The 24,624-nt window shown below is 41.5% G+C and overlaps 2 protein-coding genes across 10 annotated transcripts in view; both read left to right on the top strand.

Moving 5' to 3' along the window:
- DST (dystonin) overlaps positions 1-24,624 on the top strand; it is a 496,581-nt gene that overhangs the window by 409,051 nt on the left and 62,906 nt on the right. For 7 of the 9 annotated variants that reach the window (XM_065886378.1, XM_065886379.1, XM_065886381.1 and 4 more), the window contains 8 exons: positions 4,875-5,036; positions 6,542-6,712; positions 9,095-9,261; positions 11,661-11,820; positions 12,019-12,345; positions 13,100-13,184; positions 14,529-14,770; positions 15,673-15,879. In XM_065886378.1, the coding sequence (XP_065742450.1) occupies positions 4,875-5,036; positions 6,542-6,712; positions 9,095-9,261; positions 11,661-11,820; positions 12,019-12,345; positions 13,100-13,184; positions 14,529-14,770; positions 15,673-15,879 (1,521 nt within the window). The remainder of the gene's footprint in view (positions 1-4,874; positions 5,037-6,541; positions 6,713-9,094; positions 9,262-11,660; positions 11,821-12,018; positions 12,346-13,099; positions 13,185-14,528; positions 14,771-15,672; positions 15,880-24,624) is intronic. The other 2 variants (XM_065886380.1, XM_065886385.1) reach the window with 1 other exon arrangement.
- LOC136128945 (uncharacterized) lies at positions 21-1,361 on the top strand. The gene has a single exon (XM_065885000.1). The coding sequence runs from the start codon at positions 21-23 to the stop codon at positions 1,359-1,361; it is 1,341 nt and encodes a 446-aa protein (XP_065741072.1).

The raw sequence follows: 24,624 nt of genomic DNA on the forward strand, positions 1-24,624 counted from the left end.
TTGTTTTAACTGTCTCCAAAATGGGCAAGCCGCTGAGCAGACCGGACTGTTTACGTCAGAATCCCCCCTGTGTAGGGAAGGGTGAGGAAGAGGAGGACCTCAACATCGAGGACTGTTACGTCCCGCAGCGCTCCATCTACGACACGGTTAGGCTGAATGAGCAGATCGACTCTGGTTCCAAGGGGAGCCTGTCTTCCAGGCATTTCACAGATCGGACTTTACCCTACAGTCACAGAACACTGGATGTCAGTTCTTTATGCTCCAATGGTGCCCTTGCTTCTTCCAGTGCATTTGAGCTGAGAGGCCGTGAAACTCACAAACTCGATGAAAAGATGATCTTTGATGCCCTCAAACTAAATAGCGATATCATCCGAAGCACAGGATTACCCAAAGCCAAATCTCACACAGAAAAGAAAGAGCATAGACGGTCATGGCGAATGTTCGTCCCAGCCAATTTTATGGATTATGCAAACAAAAGTGAAAGCTCTTTTGTTGAACCTCCTGATCTGTCAGATGCTGTTACCAAGGCTGGCAAGTGCAGAGGGGGTAGTAATTCTCTCATGTCAGAGGAGGATGACTCTGGGTTATGCAGTCCTCCAGCCGAGAGGGAAGAAAAACAGGGCATTTTACCTGGAGACCCATCCCGAATTAGAAGCTTGTCTTCTGCTGAAGATATTCACATAGCAGAGCAATATAGACCCTTTTTTTCTGTTAATTGCATCAGCGAACAGAAAATCCCCTTGCTTTCATGCAGAAGCGCCCACCTTGATGACAACTTCAAAACGATTTTACATGATGTTTCTCCACCAGAGGAAACAAAACGTGTCAACGGTCAAAGGGAAATCCGTGGTGAAAATTGCTGCCTGCAGAATGATGTCAAAGAGAGCACCCTTAAGGCTGACCCATTCATTTTGCCAAGAGAGGGAGAAAACAAGTGTATTTCTAACCCCAGAGAAGAAGGAAAAACATATGGACCAGGAGAATTACAAAGCACAGCACGAAGTAGGGAATTTATGGGAGGTTCTCCTGAGGATTTGCCTCTCCTTCACACAGATCTGGGGGGAAATGATGTAGATGGGGGTAGCGCAAGTTTAGTAGAAAACCTGACATTATTGACACAATACGATTTGGAAGAATCCAACGTAGCATCTCAAGAGGACATGGAGGCTCCCCTTTCTGCCCAGGAGATGGAGGCGATCCCTATGCAATGCTCCCCCAAATTCAGAGCAGTAAGAAATAAAGCCGCTGCCCGAAAAACAAGGGCCCGGGCAGGAACCTTGGACCCTGTCTGTAATGGCTTTCGCTCAGTTCAGGTAATTAATGGAGATGGGAAACTCTGTGATGCCCAAGGTCTGTGGTAGTGTTGTCAAGTGGCCACTGGTGTTTCCAATCATGGCAATCCGGTCTTGTCTTTGGGGGGGTTTGACTAGTACCCTACCAGATGACAGATATTGATATGATCATAACAGCAAATTAATTAGGGACCGTTTTTGAGGAGCGTGATTATCCCCAGCTGTTTGGAGTCCTGCTCCTGGTTGTAGAGACGGTGCCTCTCCCCTTTCATTTGAGTGCCTCCACTGTGAATTTATGTTAGGCTTAGGCTTTTCCACAAATTGTGGTTTAAGACCCAGCCATTTAAGGGCAGTTATATTGGATTTATTAAGCTCGAACGGGCTTAGGAAGGTACCAACACAGTATTGTTATGGTCTGAGAAGTGCTCTCCTCAAATTGAGGACTTTTTACACCTTCTGAAAATATTCTCTCAGTAGCTCTGCATGGGGGAGAGAGGTAATTGTGCTGTATTTTGCCCCTCACTTGTATAGCCCCTCACTTTTGGTAAGTGGTGAGTGAGGTAAGCAAGTAAAGCGTACTGCCTTGTAATAGGGAGAGGTTGGTTGTCAAGCCTGTAATTTTTTTCTTCCCACTTAGATTGAAGTTCAGCTATTTTGGTCCTTTTCCTAAGCTCTTCTGGTAAACTTTGCCTCAGAGGTAATTTTATTTTATTTTAAGCCTCTCTTGTGTTTGTGTACTCATGGGTTAGATTGGGAGGAGAGTCTCTCTTCCTAGGTATTTTGTTACTGAGAGATAAGGAATTTGGACACTATCAGTCTATGAAATAATTGCTCTAATCAGGGATGCCCTTTCCATGAGGTTGCATTAAATGGCATGCTCGTTTGAAAGCTTAGCAGAGTACTTTTTCTTTTTTACTGTATTTTGCAGTTTATTTGTAGAAAGTAAACTGTTAGGAGTATATAGATTCTTTAGTAGTTATCTTTTTTTAACCCTTAGTGTATTTTTGTTAGCACTTGAGAAAATTACCACAGACTCACCCAGAACTACCCTGATAGGCAACCCTGAAATTCATTTCTTTAAAGCCAAGTCCAGGGGTTAAGGCGATTTACTGGAACGTTTTTATTAGGTTTTTGTTTTGTTTTGTTTTGCCCTGAAAATTAGCTGTGAGGGAGAATAAAACTTTCCCCTGCATCCTTATGTATCAGACAAGTTCCTGGAATTAAAAATGTAGCAGTTTCCCTCCCCCCTCTTTTTTTTGGTAAGTAGTAAAACATATCTACAGCTATTAGTTCCTAGAAATAGTAACTTGGAAAGTGGTATAGAAAAGAAGTAGGATCATAGCACCAAATTCTGTTTTCACCACCTTCCTGTAAGTTTCTGTTGACTTATTGGGTAAATTAATGGCTTTTTAAAAAATCATGAAAGACATATGGTCATTTTTTCCCAAGGATTTGGGGAATTCTTATAATTCTTTGTTTATGTGTAGTTGACTCTTTATACTGAGTATTGTTATATAGAAACAATTAGCCAGTGTGGAAACTGTCTGGATTTTCTGTGGAAGAAGTTTGGGCTTTTTGCTAAGAGGGGACTTTTAGAAGAGATGATCATTTATTTGTTTGCTGTTCTTTAATTTACTCATTCATTCTATAACACAGAAGTATCCTGTGTGCTGGGCTTGCTCCAGAGTCGGCAGAGTTTGTCTCTGGCAGCCTCTACATCTTTCAAAATTATTTTCCATACTGTGCCTGTAATTTTTTCTTAAGTCCTATTTTGGTATTTGTTTTTATTGTTTTCATATATTCTGTTTAACTGTTCATTCACTTGGACTGTTGATATACTTATATAGTGGCCTGTAGTATAATGACTCAGCGCCCCAAACCTTGTCTTACCTTAATCTCTAGCTGAAGCTTTCCTTCCTTAGTTAAATTAATTTATTTGCCTTCCTAGCATCCCTCAAGCCCTATATTAAAAACATTTGTATTATCTGTGAAAGAATTGTTGTACCTCCCTCAGTATTATCTGTTGAGGGGTTATCATCATATACCCCAAGATATAAATAAAATTTTCTATACTGATATTCATTTGGCAAATCATTAACAGGTCCATATTACAAGCTAGGTACTGTGGTAGGTCCAGGGTATAGAACGACTATAAGGAAAAGAGAAATTTATGCTTTCGTGGAACTTGCATTTTACCCTAATACATTAATTAGATCTTTTGCCAGTTACAGGCAGCGGGACCTGTAAGTTGGGTGGGATGGAGAGTTGGCAGGGAGAGTGCTGGAAAACTGCTGACAGTGCAGGCAGTGATCCAAGGGTGACCAGGGTTGCTGTGCCGGCCCTGTGTGATCAGATCCGTGGGGAGAGGCCTCCGTGCATCCTGCAAGCCCGTCGGCATCTTGACAGGCGTTGAGGGGCTAGACGTGTAGGAATCCACACTATTGCAGTGCCCATCTACCTCTTTTTTCTGTTTCTTTCCCTGTATTTGCCCCTCTGGCTCACGTCATCTTCTTGTCAGTGACCTCCATTTCCAATTTGAGTCTCAAATGTCATTTGCCAGTTAGCAGCAGGCATCCTTGGAAGGGCCTATAAGGATTCTTGCCAGGAAGGCTCATCTTGGGCCCTTGTTACCATTTTGCTCCTTAGCATTTTCTATACCTTCTTTTTTTTTTTTAATTGAAGTATAATTGACTTACAATGTTGTGTTAATTTCTCCTGTACAGCAAAGTGACTCAGTTATACATATACATACATTCTTTTTTCTATTCTTTTCTATTATGGTTTATCACAGGATATTGAATATAGTTCCCTGTGCTCTACAGTAAGGGAGCTCGTTGTTTATCCATCCTATACGTAATAGTTTGCATCTACTAACTCTAAACTCCCAGTGCATCCCTCCCCCCACCTTGGCAACCACAAGTCTGTTCTCTCTCTCTTTTTTAAATTAATTAATTAATTAATTTTTGGTTGCATTGGGTATTCGTTGCTGCGCGCGGGCTTTCTCTAGTTGTGGCAAGAGGGGGCTACTCTTTGTTGCGGTGCATGAGCTTCTCTTTGCAGTGGCTTCTCTTGTTGCGGAGCATGGGCTCTAGGTGCATGGGCTTCAGTAGTTGTGGCTTGTGGGCTCTAGAGCGCAGGCTCAGTAGTTGTGGTGCACGGGCTTAGTTGCTCCACGGCATGTGGGATCTTCCCGGACCAGGGATCGAACCTGTGTCCCCTGCATTGGCAGGTGGATTCTTAACCACTGCACCACCAGGGAAGTCCCACAGGTCTGTTCTCCATGTCTGTGAGTCTGTTTCTGCTTCGTAGATGAGTTCATTTGTGTCATATTTTAGATTCCACATGTAAGTGATATCATACGGTATTTATCATTCTCTTTCTGACCTGAATGGTTTTGATAATACTGTGAATTTATATTTAGTTTACTTTCTCATTATTATTCGTAAAGCAGCTGTAACACATGAATAGGCAACAAAAATGATCTTTATTTCTAATAATCTATACCTGATGATTGGACAGATGTTTATATTTGGTGGCTGTTAGGTACTATAATTCATATAATTATTGTTCTTTCCAATGCAGGTGTTTCAAAAAGAAGAGATTGAACCCTTGCAGGTTAAACAGCAGGATGTGAACTGGCTGGGTCAAGGCCTCATTCAGAGTGCCGCTAAGGGCACCAGCACCCAGGCCTTGGAGCGGGACCTGGACAATGCCAGTGCACGATGGAAGATCCTCAACAAGAAGGTGACGTTACCACCCCCTTCGCTGTCATTTCTGTGGATTGTTCTTCTCCAGCATTTGCTGTGACCACCAGTCGTATTTCTAGTAGCCAAGCTTCCCTAAACCTGCCTGTTCCTTGACATCCCCATGAACTGATAGCCCACCCTAGATGCCCCCAGGGCTTGCTGGGCAGCACAGAAGCAGGAAGGACCTCCCCCACCCACTGCCCCCACGAGGATAGGGACCTGACCGCACAGCTGTGATGGCAGGCGGCCAGGATCCTGGCCCTGGGCTGGTGGGAGCACACGTACCTCCAAGGGCACAGGGGCTACTTGGCTCCATAATCAGTGTCCCATAGGGATCTGTGCTCCCTGTTGCCAGATCCTTTACTTATTTTGCAAAGAACTTGGAACTCTCACTTTTTATGTGAAACCTAATTTTCAGATGTCAGCAACTCACTCCATACTGTGTAATAGGTCACACAGTACAGCTCTGTGTCTGTTTGCCCTGGACTAAGGGTTTGCACCTCGCTATAGATCATTAAGTCCAAATACTATTTTACTGATAAGATGTAGATCCCACCTTTTTCTAAATGCCCATGATGGAAAACACTGGAAAATAATGCTCTGATATCTTAAGAAGGTGATGCTGACGCACAGTGGCAGCTCTTTATGTGACAGAAATGATCAGAAAAGGATTTCGGGATGGCAGTGCTCATCTAGTGGTGGTCGTGGTGGGGGATTGTTCTTGGAGTTTTCCTTGCGTTGAAATCTTAAGCAGTGGCTGGATCTCAGAATGACATTTATCCTTCTTTAGAGTTTGATTCATACCGCAGCACTCCTCAAATACAACTGGGATGCAGTGTCAGGTGTGAATACTTTCCATGGAGCTTAAAATATCTTGCCAACTACTTTTTCAGCCCAAAAAGAAAAGACCTTTGAGGGGGCAATAGGATATCTCTATGCAGAACACAGAGACTCCATTTACTGGGCGACAAAGGCCCTGGCTTGTCAAGAAAGGACTCTATAGAGCTTGGATCTAGCAGAATTTAATTGGATACTTCATAGTTATTTTGCCTAGCAGAACGTAATTCTGATTCTCCCCACAGTCATATTGTTGTTTAAATCTTAGTCTTTAAAAAAATATTCAACAGTAGGAAATAAAGAATGAATCCCAGGGGTAATGATAAAAATGAATAAGGCACTGTTTCTTTCAGTAACCTTAAAATATTTGAACCATTCATTGCTAATCATAAATGTATTGGATACTTCCAGAATCTCAAAGCCTTCCCCTTTTGCACTGACTGGTTGAGATGGCAACCTTATCTCCTTGGCTTACTTGCTAAGTTTGCGTTTGTCTCCTTTCCATCTGTATCCTGCCCACTAGCAATGCTTTGGGTGAATTTTAAGTGAGAAGGAAAAGAAAACTTGTGACCAGATGGGAAGATGAGCATGGAAAGTGTTGGCTGGTGGGCAAATTTCATTTTTCATGAACGCAGTAGATAACTGGGGATCCCTGGTGCTGTGCAGGTGGCCCAGCGAGCAGCCCAGCTGCAGGAGGCCTTGCTGCACTGCGGGAGGTTCCAGGATGCCCTGGAGTCCCTACTCAGCTGGATGGTGGATACCGAGGAGCTTGTGGCCAATCAGAAGCCCCCATCGGCAGAATTCAAGGTGGTGAAGGCCCAGATACAAGAGCAGAAGGTAAGTTAGCAGAGCTTTCGTACTGTTTCATGTTAAATCTTAACAATGAGAGTAAAAGTTCACCTTGTGACTCTCTTTATTTGTGTTAATAGGATATCCTCGTTAACTGGTAATCAATGCTCTAGACATTGTTTTGTTAGTCATTCAACAAATATTTGTGGACCATCTGCCACAGGTCAGCCATCGTTCCAGGTGCTGGAGATATATCATTGAATACAAACCATAGACGTTCCTCATCGAGTTTAAGGTTTAGTGGTAAGGGAGGAACGGGGAGAGAGAGACAATAAACAAAGTAAACACGTAAATGGTGTTACATTAGCCATCGATAAATAACACTGGGATGGGAGATAAGACTTATTAGCAAGAGACAGAGTGCGAGGGTGGGGGACAGGAAGTGCTGAGTGGAGGGGTGTGTGTGTACAATTTTAAAAAATAGTGTAGTTGAGTTCGAAGACATCACTTACCGAAAAGGTGACTTCGAACAGAAATACTGTTCTCCTGTGTATTAGGTTGATGCACATGCAATTGCCTATTTTATAGAGTCAGTATGGGCAGTTTGTTATGGTTCAGCCTGTACTGACATGGCAAAGAGTTGATTCACATACACTGAGAACCATACTGCTGTGTCTTTTGATTCAGCAAATACAGGACCCAGCTGGAAAGACACTTCTTAGAGGGATGGTGACTACTTGGGGCCACATGTACAATTTTTGTGGTCATTAGGAAGCACTTAGTGACCTGTCCAGTATTGATTTGTCAGCCATGACTTGAAATGACACGTGGGGGGTGGCACCTGGCACACAGCACACTGATAAGGCTTCTCTTTAAAAAGACAGGACCTTTAAAAGGAAGAGACTGGATTAAGAGGCTTAATTGGGTTTTGACACCCAGTACTACTCTCTCTAAAAATTCTTCGAAGACTTTAGTATCTTGGGAAATTAAATTATTAGAAATAGATTTACAGGTAGGATTAAAGAAATATAACAGGAAACACATTGCATTTGTTTGATTTTTGAAAAAATATGGTAGTATATAATGATATGTAATAAAATAATATATATGTATAATTTATATAATGTAATAAATATATAATATAATCTGGTGTTAAATATAATAATATAATTGCTACCATTCACGATTTAAACATTTATTATTTGCCCAGAGTTAATGAACTGTGCTTAGCCAACAAAACCTGTCTATTGATTTTGCTTTCTTAATTGCTAGAAGCTGTGCGTTAAAGTTTACCAAAAGTAATCCACTTAATTGTTCTCTTTACTGCCTAAACCACCTGTTGTACTTTGATTTTATGATGGCTCTGACCTGTGTCAAGAGAGGGCATCTCTTCCCCTTCTCTTTAGCCCTGTTCCCCTCCCTTCCTGATGTGGTGGCCTTGATCCCAAAGTGACAGTGAGAAAATACCCTTCCACCTTGTTACTTCTGGGTGACTGTCTGTGCCTTTGGTCCTTAGGCATCAGTCAGGGTCAGGTTAAGGAAGCAGTGCGGTACTCAGCATTCTGTACACCTGTGCCTTCCTCACTGCTCTTCACACAGGGCCTGGGGATTGCACTTATTCCTGAAATACTTGTTTTGATTCATTGGAGGAAGGGAATCCTGATTTCTGGCTACCTATGTCAAACACTCCCTTCCAGGTTTCTCAAAATGAAGCATTAAATTGAAATTTTTTCCATGGCTCAATCCTGAAATATTAGTCTTCCTTAGCCAGCTTTGGGGATTTCAGACATGTTTCCCCCTCGGTTCACTGTGGAAATGATATTTAAAGGCTCTTTTTAGTTTTCATCCTCGTAAAGAATTTTAGGAGCTATCTTACCCCCTAAAAGCAACCAAGAGCCTCTAGTTGTAGCCTCACTAGCTTGTGAACTTGGTCTGACTTTCAACTTCCCTTCTGCGTTGGATTGTTTAACATGGGGAAAGGTTTTGAAAACAGCAGTGATTTATAATGACCTTTTCTATCTCAACGGGACAGATCACTGTCGATTGTTTAGGGCATTCCCATTTCATTATAATAATTGGGATCTTGCGCTCTCAGTGCAGAGGAGTTATCCTAAGCGGCACATTCTACTCCATTACTTTATATTAACAAGTTAATAACGAATGGTTCAGTGGCCTTATCAATATTTGCTTTATTTAGTGTGAAAAGCCGCCACTGCAGCGTTTGCAACAATAGTAATGAATCGCTAAGCAAAATGAGTTTTTTTGAAAAAATCCTACTTCTCAGGTCCTTTTGTATGTGAATCCACACAAAGTTATTTTTGTTACATATCACAAGAACTTTGTGTATGTTTTCCATATGTTGATAAAATTATCACTTTGTTTCCTTTCTTTTTATTTATTGTTTTTTTAAATTTACTATTGTGTCTTAAGCTTCTCCAGAGATTGTTGGATGACCGCAAATCTACTGTGGAGGTGATCAAACGGGAAGGAGAAAAAATTGCCGCCACAGCAGAACCTGCAGATAAAGTGAAGATTTTGAAACAACTGAGTCTCTTGGATAGCAGATGGGCGGCCTTGCTTAATAAGGCTGAAACAAGGTAAATGCTTCCAGTCTTTGGAAAGAGCACCAATGGCGTTCATACTGATTTCTTGTATTTTGGTAATGCTTTTCTTCAAATTGTTATTTTCCTGTGTTTATCATGTATGTGAACATGGAGGGCAAGGGCCATGGCACCTCTGTCTTTATTCCCCCATGGGGATGTCCTGTAGTCTCCAAATCTATCCCAACTCTTAAGAGTATTTCCTTTGGGGGTCTTTCGTTCATTCGTTTATAACGTAGTTATCGCCTGCCTACTGTGCATCAGGCAGAGCTGGGCCTTCCGCAGGGGTGCGCTGGTCAGATCATCCCTGCCCTCAGACAAGGGACAGCCTAGCAGGGTTTCGTAGCCATTGAAGACTAATGACAAATGTGATGGTTCAAAGTGAAACCTGTGGAAGCAGAGAACAGGAGGAACCTGGCCTGGGGCAGGGAAGTGACAGCTAAGCTCTGTTTTAAAGGAGGAGTGGGAGTTATCTGGGAAGTGAGGCAGGTGGAGGGCGCTGTGACGTCTACCAGGGCCGGAAGCTGAAGCGTGGCTCCACCGGGCTTCATTATACTTCGTTCTTTTTCTTTTTAATTTTTTTAATTGAAGTATAGTTGATTTACAATGTTGTATGAATTTCTGCAGTACAGCAAAGTGACTCAGTTATACATACATATACATTCTTTTTTAAAATATTCTTTTCTATTATGGTTTATCATAAGATATTGAATATAGTTCTTTCTTCATTCTCTTCGCTGGCACCACATTGACCGATGTCATGTTGTAGCTATACTGAAGTATACACTGGCTGGGTTGGAAATAGATGACCCACTGAAGAGAATGAGCATCTCCATACATTCCTACCTTCTTTGGAACTAAGATGGTGCAGAGAAGGGTTTGTCCAATCTTGAATTACAGAGTAGAAGGAGTTATCATTCTAGGACCATTGAATAAGGGGCTCCGAAGGAGGCTGGAAGTTTCATGTTATTCTTTAATGTGTGTCAGTAGATTATTCCTTCTGTGTAATGCCCCAGAATTACTGCCATGGGAGAGACTCTCAATACTTTTTTTTAATAAATGAAAGTCTAGATCTCTGCTTTACTCCCATGACTGTCCTTCTTTTTTCCTAAACCTTCCTCACAGCGGTATTAAGTGGAGGGATGGTGGTGATGCTACGATTCACACACAGACTAATAGGTTCCCTTACAATTTAAATCATAGTCAATTAAACCTAGTTGCAAAATAGTTCTTTCCAGTGATTCTAGGTGATTGGATATTAGAATTTTTAAAAAAGAGTCATAAATAGTGATCATCCAGAAGTCAAAAATAATGTAGTGATTTTATTCATTTTTTTAAAAAAGATCAAATGTATTTCAACTGAAGGTTTTAAAAATATATGCATGTGTAATTTGTGATATGAAGGTATAGAAATTATGTTCGGTAGCATGTGGCAGTTGTCCATAATTCCCTTTGTCCCCATAGAAAGCTCATTTCTCAAATCATGTAATTCTCTAAGAATTAAACATGATAACAGGTTAAGACAGCTGCTCTTGGTCCCAGCAAAAATAATTCACAGGATTGGATACAGCATCAGGTCCTCTGTATACAGACCAGCACAATCACTTGCCGTAGATAAAAACCAAGGACGTGGTACCTTTTAAAGAGAGGAAACAATGGGTTTTCTAAAAGCATTCAAACTCTGTTACAAGTTGAAGTCTGAGGAATATTTCTCCTCTTTCATGATATTTTAGTCCATAAAATATTAACTGTTGCCTTGGGGAAATATACCTGACAGTGTACTTTTTAAAGGAGGACTCACTAGTAATTCCAGCACAGGGGATGCTATAGTTATTCTTCAAAATTTAAATCTAATTTTGACCATTTGATTAAAGCAATTTCAGTAACTGATGCTCCGATTGAAGTTAACTATTATATAAAGCACAGAATATATGTTCAGTAAGTATTACCTATTACTATCATTATTATGGCTACTATTGCTATTATAACATTACTATGATTATACCTATTATTATTGTAAGTATTACAACCAGGTTACTTAAGACTTTCACAAGATTCAGGCACTTGAGGTTGATGTGTTGTTCAGCTTTACTTTTATTTAATAGGAGAACTATTTTTTAAAGTTTTTCTTTTTTTTTTTTTTTGGCCATGTCATGTGGCTTGTGGGATCTTAGTTCCCTGACCAGGGATCGAACCCCAGCCCCCCGCAGTGGAAGCATGGAGAATAGGAGAAATATTTTAAAGTGTCCTCTCCGTGTGAGAGATTTTAATTTTAATGTTAGATGTTTTCTACAAAGACTGTTTGGAGTGGAACACGGGAGCATGAGTGAAGATTTCTGTTGACAGTTTCCCACGTTTCTTATCCCTGAATGACCTTCCTCTTGGCACGTTTTCAGGAATCGTCAGTTGGAAGGTATCTCAGTGGTAGCACAGCAGTTTCACGAAACCTTAGAGCCACTGAACGAGTGGCTGACAACCACAGAAAAGAGGCTGGCGAATAGCGAACCCATTGGAACCCAAGCGTCCAAGCTGGAGGAACAAATTGCCCAGCACAAAGTAAGGTTCCCATCACACGTTAGTGAGATCCAGTTTTCCGTGCCCTTTGTGGTTTTATGACATGCATTTGCGTTTTGTACTGTTGTGTGATGCATCAGTGCAACCTTAGACCCATTTCATGTGTCACCTTTTTGTTCAATTTATGTTGTCATTTTTATTTGTCCATTCTTTTTGTTTCCTTTTTTAAACTTTATTTAGGCCTTAGAAGATGACATCAACCATCATAATAAACATTTACACCAGGCCATTAGCATTGGCCAGTCCTTAAAGGTTTTGAGCTCCAGGGAGGATAAAGATATGGTGCAGAGTAAATTAGACTCCTCTCAAGTGTGGTACATTGAGATTCAAGAGAAAAGCCACGGCAGGTCTGAGCTTCTCCAGCAGGCTCTGTGTAATGCTAAGATTTTTGGGGAAGATGAAGTGGAGCTGATGAACTGGCTGAGTGAAGTGCATGACAAGCTGAGGAGGCTCTCGGTCCAGGATTCCAGCCCCGAGGGGCTGTGGACACAGCAGGCTGAGCTGCGGGTATTTTGATTTATTTTACTTTATTTTTTCATTTCAGTTGTCCTCATTTTCTCAGTCTTCGTTATTTCTGTATTATTTTATGTTCACTATGATTTAAGTGAGTTGCTGTACTCAAATAAGACATTACCTATGTATACAGTGACTTTTTTTAAATTGAAGTATAGTTGATTTACAATGTTGTGTTAGTTTCAGGTGTACAGCATAGGGATTCAGTGTATATATATATATATATATATATATATATATATATATATACACACACACACACATATATATATGTATATGTATATATATGTGTGCATATATATACACTTTTTCAGATTCTTTTCCCATATAGGTTATTACGAAGTATTGAGCAGAGTTCCCTGTGCTGTACTGTAGGTCCTTGTCATTTATCTATTTTATATATAGTAAGTAGTGTTGTATTCAGTTACTTTTAATGAAGTCACATGTAAGAAGAAATTTAATTTATCCAATAGCTAGATTGTTGACTTTTCATTTTGTTATTTCATCTTTGTATACAAAGGCCCATAATTAACCAGTACTCCAGTGTCTCCACATCGCCCATTTTTTGAAGAGGGGAGTGAATTACGATAGATGAACTGAGACATGGGCACAGTGGTGGTAAAAAGATGGATAAACATGAGAACAGTGAGGAATATTTGAAAAGGTGTTTCCTCAAATAAGATTAACTGATAATGCCAATGCTTATTTAAATTTTTTCCCCCGCATAAAAATGATACCTGTGTTTTAGGTTCTGCAAGAGGACATCCTACTCAGAAAACAAAATGTAGATCAGGCCTTACTAAATGGTTTAGAACTACTTAAGCGAACAACAGGTGAGATACCTTTCAAATCAAATCGTCATGACGTGAGCATTTTGTGTTGCTTTCAAAATATTTTAGAGATGGGGGAAAAACACAAAGCACACTCGAATTTTGGGGCCACTCCAAGATTTCATCCTGGAGAATGCTTTGAAGGCCGACCGAGGGGGTTTTAGACTATGATTTCATTGTTTTTCTCATGATCTCACTGAGTTTTTAATGGAAGTTTTGTGTATTACTCATAACACCAAGCATTGGTCAGAGAATCCCATGGCAGAGTGACATTAGTTTTCCACTTGTGGAAGGCAGTTGTTCTAGATGAGCACATAGGTTGTAGACAGCTTTTTAAATTTTTAAGGTAGACGGCATTCAGTGACACATACTGTGACTATACCCAGGTTTCATTTCTCTGTGCTTGAACTCACCAAGAAAACAGATATTACCTTGTTTTAGTAATTCGTTTGGCTGTAGGAATGTCTCATTGTATTTATATCCAATTCAGCACATGTGTGTGGTGGGGGACAGGTACCATTCATTATGAATGGGAAGAATTTGATATAGTATCTAGAGCCTTGCACTTGGACTCTGAAGCCCAGGACACAATTTCTCTGTGTGTCTGAAAATTAAATAGAGGCAGGTGAGGATCTATTGGAATAGTGCAGGTGAGTTTATTATTATTATTATTATTTTCCTTTTTTTGCGGTATGCGGGCCTCTCACTGGTGTGGCCTCTCCCGTTGCGGAGCACAGGCTCCGGACGCGCAGGCTCAGTGGCCATGGCTCACGGGCCTAGCCGTTCTGCGGCACGTGGGATCTTCCCGGACCGGGGCACGAACCCGTGTCCCCTGCATCCGCAGGTGGACTCTCAACCACTGCGCCACCAGGGAAGCCCCGAGTTTATTATTTTTAACACACACACACACACACATGCATAGATTATACATATATAACTGTATATATGTGGCAGGCACTATTCTAAACATTTTGCAAATATAAACTCATTGAATTTTTATCACAACTTTGTGAAGTAGGTTCTATTTGTAATGATAAGTAACCAGGGGCACAGAGAGAGGTGAGGTATCTTGTGCAAGCTAGTAAGCCACAAACTCAGTATGCAAACCTAGGCAGTTTTTAACCCCGATGCTTGTAAACGGAAAGACCATACAAATAGTTGCAAAGGTGGTGCATTCCACATAGCCCTTTACAGTTTTTATATTTGCATTTTCAGAACTGTTTACATTAGCCAGATATCCTCAGAAAAATTCAAACCTATGAAAGGGCTTTTCTTGGGTCAGAACTTCTTTAGCTGAAGAACTCTTCTTCCCCTTTCATGAGATATGACATGCCTTTGAAATTCTAGGTGATGAAGTTCTAATAATTCAAGATAAATTGGAAGCCATTAAAGCAAGGTACCAAGACATCACTAAACTGAGCACGGACGTTGCCAAGACCCTGGATCAGGCACTGCAGCTCGCGAGGCGACTGCACTCCACGCATGAGGAGCTGTGCGCCTGGCTGGACAAGGTGGAGGTCGAGTTGCTTTCATACGAAACGCAGGTTCTGAAGGGAGAAGCCTCCAGCCAAGCCCACGCGAGGCAAAAAGTACGCTCCGATTTATACACTCTTTGGATCCGCTTGTTATCTCTCAGGGAGCCTTATTCACACAGGGGCAAAGTGATATTTATCACGTGTCATTACTAATATACTTAAGGATGCCTTGGTGGGCGTGGACCCAACAGAAATTGGCAGCAGATCAGCTATTTAAACTTTTAGGAGCCCAGACGTGAAAACAGCATATTGTCATTTGTTTCTCGAATCTTATAGAAACAGAATGATGAAAACAGAAAAAAAAAGGAAAATGATCACTGTTTCAGAGATACACATAATTTGGTTAGAATAGTGATACCTTTATAAGATAGATGCCAAGCATGAGGTGACTTTTCTAATTATATTGCAAGAGTGGTATTCTCTCATGCTGATCATCCTTCTTAGAGTTGTCCGCCTCGGTTTTTATCATCCTGAAGTACGATCACACGTGGGTGAAGGCAGTCCGGGAGGTCAGGTCCACTGAGCCTATAATGATTCAACTGGGATGATTTAAGCGAGTGTGTCCTCGTTTTGAGGGTCACTTGATTCTGGTTTGGACTTTCCTCTTTAGTTTTCTGGTACCTGATTACTTCAAGGTTACCAACAAGCTGCATTAACTTGCTGGGTTAACTTGCCAGGTTCGGGTTCCCAATTTTTAAACGTTTATATTACATTTCAAAGCTAAAGTCTTGCCATGTTGACAAAGGAAGTGTTCTTTGGAACTTCTCAGGGGACACTTTCCTTTCTGCAAAATAGCTTTAAGTAACCAAGGGGTATAGAACTGGGGTAACTGGCACTAAGGTGATCCATGCATCACGTTGGCCTGTGAAGGGCTTTAGCCCCAAGGACAGTTAGAGGAGAACCCGTTCAGACTTGGCGTTTCCCACAGGTTTGTGTTTTCTTCCTTCTGTTTTCAGGAGCTAAAGAAGGAAGCTAAGAGCAGCAAAGCCCTGCTGGACTCCCTTAACGAAGTGAGCTCTGCTCTCCTGGAGCTGGTGCCCTGGAGGGCGAGGGAAGGGCTGGAAAAAATGGTGGCCGAGGACAACGACCGCTACCGCTTGGTGAGCGACACCATCACACAGAAGGTGGAGGAGATTGACGCGGCCATCCTGAGGTCCCAGCAGGTAGGCGAACACTTGGGCGTCTGGGCAGTTCGTTTCCTCCACTTGCTCCCAGGGCCTCCACCTGATCAGAGATGATGGTGGGCGGTATTTCCATTCATTGGTTATGCTTCCACAACGGAAGGGGTTTGAAAAGCATTTAGCTGGGGTACTTGGACATCTGAGTGCCGGGCAAGGCTCATCTCTACATTGTTGGCAGCCATCTACCTCCTGGCCTCCCAGCCTCAGCAAGTCAGCCACCGGCAGGACTAGCGCCGTTCTCCTGCCGTCCAGACAAAATGCCTTTTGTGTACATGTGTGCATGCTGCTCATGTTAATTTTATGCCCTGGCTGCGTCTAATCTGTGTGTGAGTAAATATTTTGAGTTATCGTGTAAGTCACTATTAACTGTTCCTTGATGTACATGGCAAAGAAAGTCTGAATTCTTTCTAAAAAGGAAACAGTTGTGTTGGTGATGTATTTTTTTTTCTGAAGATGACTGAAAGGGGAAAAAATGATCGTTGCTGACCTGTCTGCAATTCGTATGGTTGCTGGTTCCAGAGAGTTTTATAGACCCCACCCCTTAGCCACAGCTCTCTCAGAAGACTGTGGGCAAAAAAGGGGGGTGGGGGGTTCTGGATCTAGAAGCTTGTAATACATGTTTTGATTAACTTTTATGGAAATCTCTGAATATTTATATTAAGTCATCAGCCTCTTGTTGCAGACTTGCTCTGACAGAGTTAGTAGGGTTTTGCTGTGTACTGTGGAACAGGGCTTGGGAAGGTGGATGACTCAGCCTTTGCACATCCCAGCCAAAAGCAAGAAACACAAATCAAGCAGCTCGTGTAGAGCATCCAAAATTCATTCTCTAAGGTTGCCGTAAAAGTGTAATTTATCTAGTTCTAAAACATGGCGCCTCACTCCTCATTTCAGTGCCGTGCTCTGGAATCACAAAAGCCGATGGAATACAACGATAGGAAAAGGCCTGCCTCAGACATTTTTGTGAGGGAGGCCTTCATGCCTGAGGAATGCGTTTGCATGGCTCTGTTTTCAAAGTTTGGAGGAATTTGTATGCCTCATTATCATAGGATAATAAGCGTGTTTATTTGTGAAGTTTATTCAACTATTTGAAAAGAGTTGGATTGTTTTTCACCAAAATTTCTTTCAACCTTTCATAGTTGGCACTGAAGACTTCTCTAAATAGCACGACAAATATTCTGTCCTCTTGGGAGTAGAATTTTCTTGAGAAGCTGACTGTGGTTGGCTAGTTTGGGGAAGAAAGACAGTAATAAGGGTGTAACCAAACCGAGGTTCGGCTGCTTGCTGCTCATAAGCCAATAACTCGAGAGGCAAGTGTCAGTAGAAAGGAAAGTGCTTTAATCAGAAAAGCCAGCAGTCTGGGGAGAAGGTGGACTTGTGTCCAGAGACCAATTCTGAAGATTCTGCTCAGCCATGACAGTTTGTAAAGGGAAAAGAATCTCAGTGAATCATCGAGGCAGGAGGTTGGGTTCTGCATCCTTGTCCATTGAGGGCAGACTGGCTGACTCTCTCTTCTCATGTTATCTTGCCCCCATGATCTCCTGCAGAATTGCTAAGGGGACTGTTGGGGGTAGAGAGCTAGTCATTTTTAACTGCTTAATTCTTCATTCTTACTTCTTAAAACGTAGGAAAAGAATCCACAGGTTAGACAAGGCATGGTGCGCTTTCAGGAGAACGTAAGTCAGGAGTCAGTTTCAGTTGCTTAGTGATCGCATTCCTATAATTAGGTTCTTCTAAGGTTAGAAGGGAACAGAAGTGGGCAAACAGGAAAGGGGCAAAGGAGCTGCTTTCAAGGGCAGGTGACAGGCTGAGCACCTACCGGTTTGTAAGCTCTGCCAGGTGCCAAGGTCATTAACTGTAACCCAGTTCTAGTCAGAGTTTTGCAAATGTTTTCCACAGGTTGGTCTGTGTTTTCTCGAATCTAAAACATATACCCTGTGGGAAAATAACAATTATTGGGGTTTTTTTCCGGATAAAATCATTCCTTACTGAAAGTTTCAAGACCTTGTGAAAGAATACAGAAAAACTCGTGGAAGCAAGAACGTGCAAACACTGTGGTCTGTATCCTTCAAGCCTTCCTTGTGAGAGAGGGGGAGATTGTTTAGTAAAAGTATCTCACTACCAGTAGGTCATAACTAATATTAGTGCTATTGATATATTAATATCTTCTGGTTGTTTATATGTATTTATTCTGTACTTGTATGTGCATTCCTTTGAAATGCCTGCAAGTCAGCCCAATGGAATACCTCCAGTAATAAAGAAAACCAATAAAATTCACTTAAGCCAATTTAAAAAAAAAAGGAAAGAAGAGAATACCTTTCCATTAAGGCTGAGACGTACCATTTAGAGCTGGGAGGAGCATATGCAGTGTGTGGGGAGGTGCCCTGCCTGGGGTCCCACAGCTAGTGTGTGGTGGAGTTGTAACCAGGACTTAATCCAGATCTCATTCTACCTCCCTAAAGGGACTCTTTATAAATCAGGTAGAGAGGAAAAATCCTAAGGCAGGAGGTGATCCATTTTTTTCTAACCTCCTTCAGTAATCCGAAGGAAGGTGCCATTATTGCAGCAAAGTAGAAGTATGAGGATATTTCCAACCGTAAGGCCTGTGAGACTTGGGCAAGTAAACTGAAAGGATCAGGAAATCTCTCTCTCTCTCTCTCTCTCTCTCTCTCTCTCTCTCTCTCTCTCTCTCTCTCTCTCTCTCTCGGCAAATTTAAGAACACACTGGTACCTGTCTTTCTGGTTTGGCAGAGATTTAGTTTTGCACTCAAAAGAATAGTTTCTAAACTCATAATTAACAAGTTTAGAAAGGACCTAATATATCACTGAAAATTGTTTTATAACCTTGCCCACTTATAGATGTTTGGAATTAGGACCAGAGTACAGTTTGATACTAAAATACTTGTTTTCTCTTTATCCAGTGATAATGTATCCATGAAATACAAAAGGAATGGTGCAAAAAAAATCTTTAGACTTGGATGTGAACCACATATTTTGTATGATTTGTTTTATGTTGTATAAACAAATCATCTACCATTCTGCTTCTTCTCCACCTGAACCATGTTCGTGATCTGACAGCAGTCCATCTTTTTCTGCATACCTTAGGCACATACATCTTGTTTTATTAAGAGCTACTCCTTCCAGATCCCTCCCCTGACATACCCAACCACGAGTGATGGAGTGAGGATATGGGCCTTGCAAATGACTTGGTAGTTTTTAAATTTATAGATTTGATGCTTCGTCCCCGAATAACCAGACTAAATTCAACTAGATTGAAAATAACTGAATGTCCTGTTTTCCAAGCAGCTTTCTCTTAAGGTATTTCCATCTTTTGACATTAAGATTGTTTATGTACAGGCCTGCCTCCTTTATACTGGTATAACCTGCATTTTGGAATTCAGCAACCATGTAGGGACATTGTGAACAGTCAGGCCACCATCACAGAGGGTGTTGATTGACATGGAAGATGTCAGGCAAACATGGAAAAGGGCTGAGGTCTGAAGAGAGGAGGGAAGGGGGCGTCCAGATACCTTCTCGTTAGTGTGTGCTTCGTATCCGTCCGGTATACATTCAGTTTTCAAAAAACTTCTGATGTGAACGTGGTTAGATTTTTCATGTCAATTCTGTATCACATAGCAGTTTTGAAAAGATGTGTCACTGAATTTTGAGATCATAGGGCCAAGAGCCTTATGTAAAGTAGAGCGATGTTTATTATTATTTTGGAAATAATGGAACAGCCTCAATTATTGGCAGATGCCTGAGGACGGTGTACATTCATTGTGACCAGTTAATAAGCTCCTGAGTCTGACTCTGCAGATTTGCAGGCATCAATATTCTGAAGAGGATTTTTTTTTAATTGGGCCCATTCATAAGTTTTAAGAAAAATCTGAGTGGAATAAGGCAGCTTAGTAAATAGTGATTGTGAACTTTAGAAAAAAGCAAAACAGCTGCCTCCTTCTCACAATGCCTGCCATTATCTGAGTTAGAAACTGTGGGTATTTTTGCATGTTAAACCTACACAAAGTAACCTAGCTTTGCTGCTTTCTTTCTCTAATTGCTCACTGCACCAAATGACCCATGTGGAAATGGGGAAAGGAGCTTTTGCTTGAAAGACGTACAGACTTACAGCCTGAATTCAGATCACTGTGATTGTTTAAACCCCAGAGCATTTTGTTGTCCTTTGCCTCTTATAAATGTGCAATGATCAGAAGGTGCTAAAGTGTGTATTTCACTGGGTCTGGGCATCCCAGGCACTCTCTGGCAGTTCTAATTGCCTTCCTTATTTTATTGGGCCTTCATAACCCTCCAATATAAAGGCACATGGGTGCAATTAAAATAAACAGTTCATTGGGTCATTAGGGATCAGCCTGGGAGAAAAGTAACACCTATTAATTTCTTTTAAATAACTAGAAGGAAACCTCCCCCACGGAAGTGAGATTTGTTTACGGTGGGAAAATATGGGCTGGGTTATGAATAATGTGAAGAAAAATGGAAGGAAATTGCTAATCAAAAGAAAGCAAGCACTAAGACCCTCGCCAGGGGAAGGGAGTAAGAGGATGTCCTGGAGGTTAAAGTTTGCTTATCACTCTGTCTTTCTTAAACCTCTGCTTCCACGCAAGAGAAACTTTCTAGATAAGTACAAAAGCAGTTTGTCAGACATGGGAGAAACGTTTAAATAGTAAGTGAAAACCCACCACTTATTGACTGTTGTGGTATTTGAGCCGATATTGGTGAAATCCCATGAATATTTTGAGTGACTGAGCCCAAATTGTGTACAAGCACGAGGAATGTAACAGGGCAACCGCAAGTGTAGGCTCTGGGGTCAGACCACCATGGTTTGAATCTCAGACCCGACATTTACAAGCTGGGTAACCTCTGGTGAGTCAGTTAACCTCTCTCTGCCTTGGCTTCCTCGGCTGTAAATGGGATTAGTGGTAATACCCACATTATGCCCTTTTATCCTGACAGCAACTGTATATTCTTGCATGTTCAAGCACTTAGAACAGTGTGTTCAGTAGAATGTTGGCAGTTACTGTTTTACAGTGTGTTTTTCAGGAATATTTAGAGATTAGCCAATTAAAATGTTTTTCACCAACTTGTAGGAAGTTTCTGAAATACTAGTTCAACTATACTAGGAATTAGAGTAGCTGGGGTTGATGGTTGGACTCCAGGGGTGATGCGTATTAGAATATTTCCCAGGATGCAGTTAAGGATGCTAACACTCTCTACAATTCATTTGAAGTTATTTTTTTGCTACTTGTATGAGTAGTAAACAAATTTATTAAAATTTGGTATAGGCAGCTTGCTGTCCACGTTACTCACATGTGAAATAAGCCGTTTCATGGTCTGTTAGAAATACTCACATTAAGTAGTTGTTTGAAAGAGTCACAGACCTAAATAAAAACACCTTGCTTGACTGTAAATTGCTTCATGTAGACCCTGGGACTACTCCTTTCATTTTTGGACATTAAATATTTTCTAATTTAATAAAAAAACCTTTCAAAGGACAGAGGGAAATTTCTGCTTAAAGTCTTGTTTTCTTTTAGCAGAGCAAATATTTGCCTTGGTTCAAGAAATAGTGTTTGAGTTTCAGCTTTGAGTTTTGGCAATTTGGATGGTGTCATCATACTGGTTTTCACTGGATGCTTTTTTTTTTCTTCCAGAAAGTATCATCATACTGGTTTTCATTGGATGCTTTTTGTTTTTTTTCTTCCAGAAAGGGAGACTTATTATTAAACTAATATTAACACCAGCAATCTGCCTTTCTTTATGAGGACTGTCGTATAAATCCTAAAAATATCCTGAACACAAACAAGAGGGGTGGGGGCATCACTTTATTTTTTTCAGGGACCAGTAGAAGAAAAACAATTCCTGTTAAATTTTATTCTTGATATCTTGCAGCATTTGCACTCTGGTAGAAAGGGCTGGACTATTTTTTCTCAGTTTTGTGCTGAGTGCATCACATAGTAGAGCTTTACCGTGGAGTTCCACCATGTGCGGCTTGAAAGCGAAATGATCAGACTCTTCCACTTGTTTGTTGTGACGATTTCTTTTTCCACATCTGAAGCTGCTGAATTAGTTGATGAGGTTTTTTTTCTTTTTCACATTGATCAGCAATTGCTAATGAGTAGTTCCATTTGAAACTAAGTCATGTAACAATTATTGAACCAGATGAAGATAGAGTTTTTCAAGTGGCTTATCAAGATTCCTTCTGGAGTCCACATTGTTCTGACTTGTCCCCGTAGCAGCAAAAGTAATGAATTAGTGGCAGAATATTTATTAACACTGCTACGTGCAAATCACGAGGCGGCTTCAGAAAACAATGCATGCCGTTATGGGAAACATAGGAAAGAGAAAGACTTTTGCTTGAATATATAAACGTGCGGAGTCATTTTAGAAGTACTGCCCCTATGGGGGAGCTCGCCCACTCTGACGACTGAAGCTCTGCATTTCTGTCTGGAGCAACCTTGCCTGTCAGCGATCCTCTCAGATGTGTGACACTTGGAGGAGGTCCCATGGGATATGTGTCCAGTCCTCACACATGACAGTGTGACGGCTGCCCCAACACCAGGGGAGTCTCAGAGCAGCCTGACTTTGCATGATTTTGGGTTAGATGTTGGTTTATATTCAGATTTTGTTTGGTAGCACTTCTAGAGATTAAGTAAAGGTCTGTTACACCATATCTTCCTTTTCATATCTTTATGCCATTGGTTTTTAAAGGTAAATGTAGAAGTATTATTTTAACCCCTGTTATACTTCTGCTTTGGCCCATATTTAGATGATTATCTAAATTTTTTCTATCTAAACTTGTTGACTAAAAGAACTTGATCTGCAAATAGCTTTAGTATTCATTTACTCATTCATTACTTAGTAAAGGTGAAAGCAAGTGGGTTCATGATAGGTAGAAAAAAAATGTAAACAAATAATAATTCAGTAATATTAAGAATTTTTCACTTATATAATTGGTAATTTTTTACCTGTGAGATTGGAACCATCACAGTGACTTAATCAGTGCTGTCTTTTGTGCTAGGCTGCCCTGGCAGGTTATGCCCTTATAATTAAGAAAAGTTCACTGATAAGCTTGACAAAGATTATTAAAGAATAAATTATGTACCCCATTTTGATGAGGGGATAGCCAAACTCTGCTCGTGGGAATATGAATCAGTACATCCAGGGCAACTTGGTAGCATAGATCTAAAAGAGAAAATGCAAACAGGACTTACAGATGAGAGGTTACCCACGCAGAGTTATTTTTTTTTCAATTAACTTCTTTTAAGATAACTGTAGATTCACATGCAGCTGTAAAACAGAATACAGAGGTCCCGTTGTACCATTCACCCAGTTTCCCCAGTGGTAGCATCTCGCAAAACTATGGTACAACGTCATGAGCAGGGAATTGACACGGCTGCCATCAAGACAGGGAACGTTTCCGTCACAGGGACCCCTCATGCTGCCCTTTTATAGCCACACCCGTCCCCTCTCCCACCTCTGCCTCTTCCTCAACTCCTGGCCACAAATCTGGTCTCCATTTCTCTAACTTTATTATTTCAAGAATGTTTGAGTACTTTCCAGCCACAGCCAATTTTTCCTCTCCTTCTGGGACTCAGTTACTTGAACTTTCTTTTATTATAGTTCCTCAGGCCCTGGGCTCTGTTCACTTTTTTCAGCCTATTTTCTATTATTCAGGCTGGGTGATTTCTGTGATTCTGTTTTCTGCTTCACTCATTCTTTCCTCTGTCCTCTTCCTTGGTCTCATCCACTGAGTTTTTATTTCAGTTATTACATTTTTAAGTTCTAAAAATTTCCATTTGGTTCTTCTCCATATATTCTGTGTCTTTGCTGAGACTTGCTATTTTGTTGCTGAGGCCTTCTAATTTTTCCGTCATTTCCACTACGTTTGAAATTGCTCATGGAACATTTTTATCATGGCTGCTCTAAAATCTGCCAGATAATTCTCACATCATCTTCTAGGTATTAGCCTCTGCTGATAATCCTCTTTAATTCGGTTTGAGTTCTTCTGGGTTCTCGGTGTTGTGTGTCTTGGGTCTTCATTAAGCCTTCTGTTTTAGCCGGCTTTCCTGACACCACTCTGGCAGAGGCAGCAGGGATGCTGCCAGGTGGAGGGAGATCCCAGGTCCCCCAGGCAGCCTCGTGGGACACCTAAGGGTGGGGGGGGGGGGCGGGCGCCGCTCACTGCTGGGTGGGAGTGGGAGTTCCAGCTCCCTGACACCATGGTGAAAATCCTGACTGTCCACAGGCTTTCCCTGATGCCACCCTGAGGAGAGGGGGAGGTCCAGGCTCCCCATGTGGTCTCCACTGACCCGGGAGCAGGGGCCTGTGGTCGCCTGTGGGAGTGAAAGTTCCAGCTCCCGACTTCGCTGACATCACCCTGGCAGCGGTGTCGGGCCCAGGCTCAGGAGGGTGGAAATCTGGGCTCCGCATTCAGCCTTGCTTGGCAGCAGTGGGGGGAGGCCAAGGCTTTTTTTCTGTGTTGTTTGGTTGGAGTAGAATGGTTATTGTCTATACGTTTTCTGTCTTGCAAGGCCGACCCTTTCCTGCTCCTTTGACTGGAGACAGGTTTTCCTGGGGCTTTTTCTGCACCTCTGGGTGCTCCTGGGCAGTTTCTCCAGCATCCAGTCCAGGGTATGGGAAGCCAAAGAAAACCCAGGGAACTCACCCCCGTGCTTCTCCTCGGGTCCAAGACTCATAGCAGCTCTGCTTTCTTCTCTC

Source organism: Phocoena phocoena, chromosome 10, assembly GCF_963924675.1.
Source record: "Phocoena phocoena chromosome 10, mPhoPho1.1, whole genome shotgun sequence".
Taxonomy (NCBI): domain Eukaryota; kingdom Metazoa; phylum Chordata; class Mammalia; order Artiodactyla; family Phocoenidae; genus Phocoena; species Phocoena phocoena.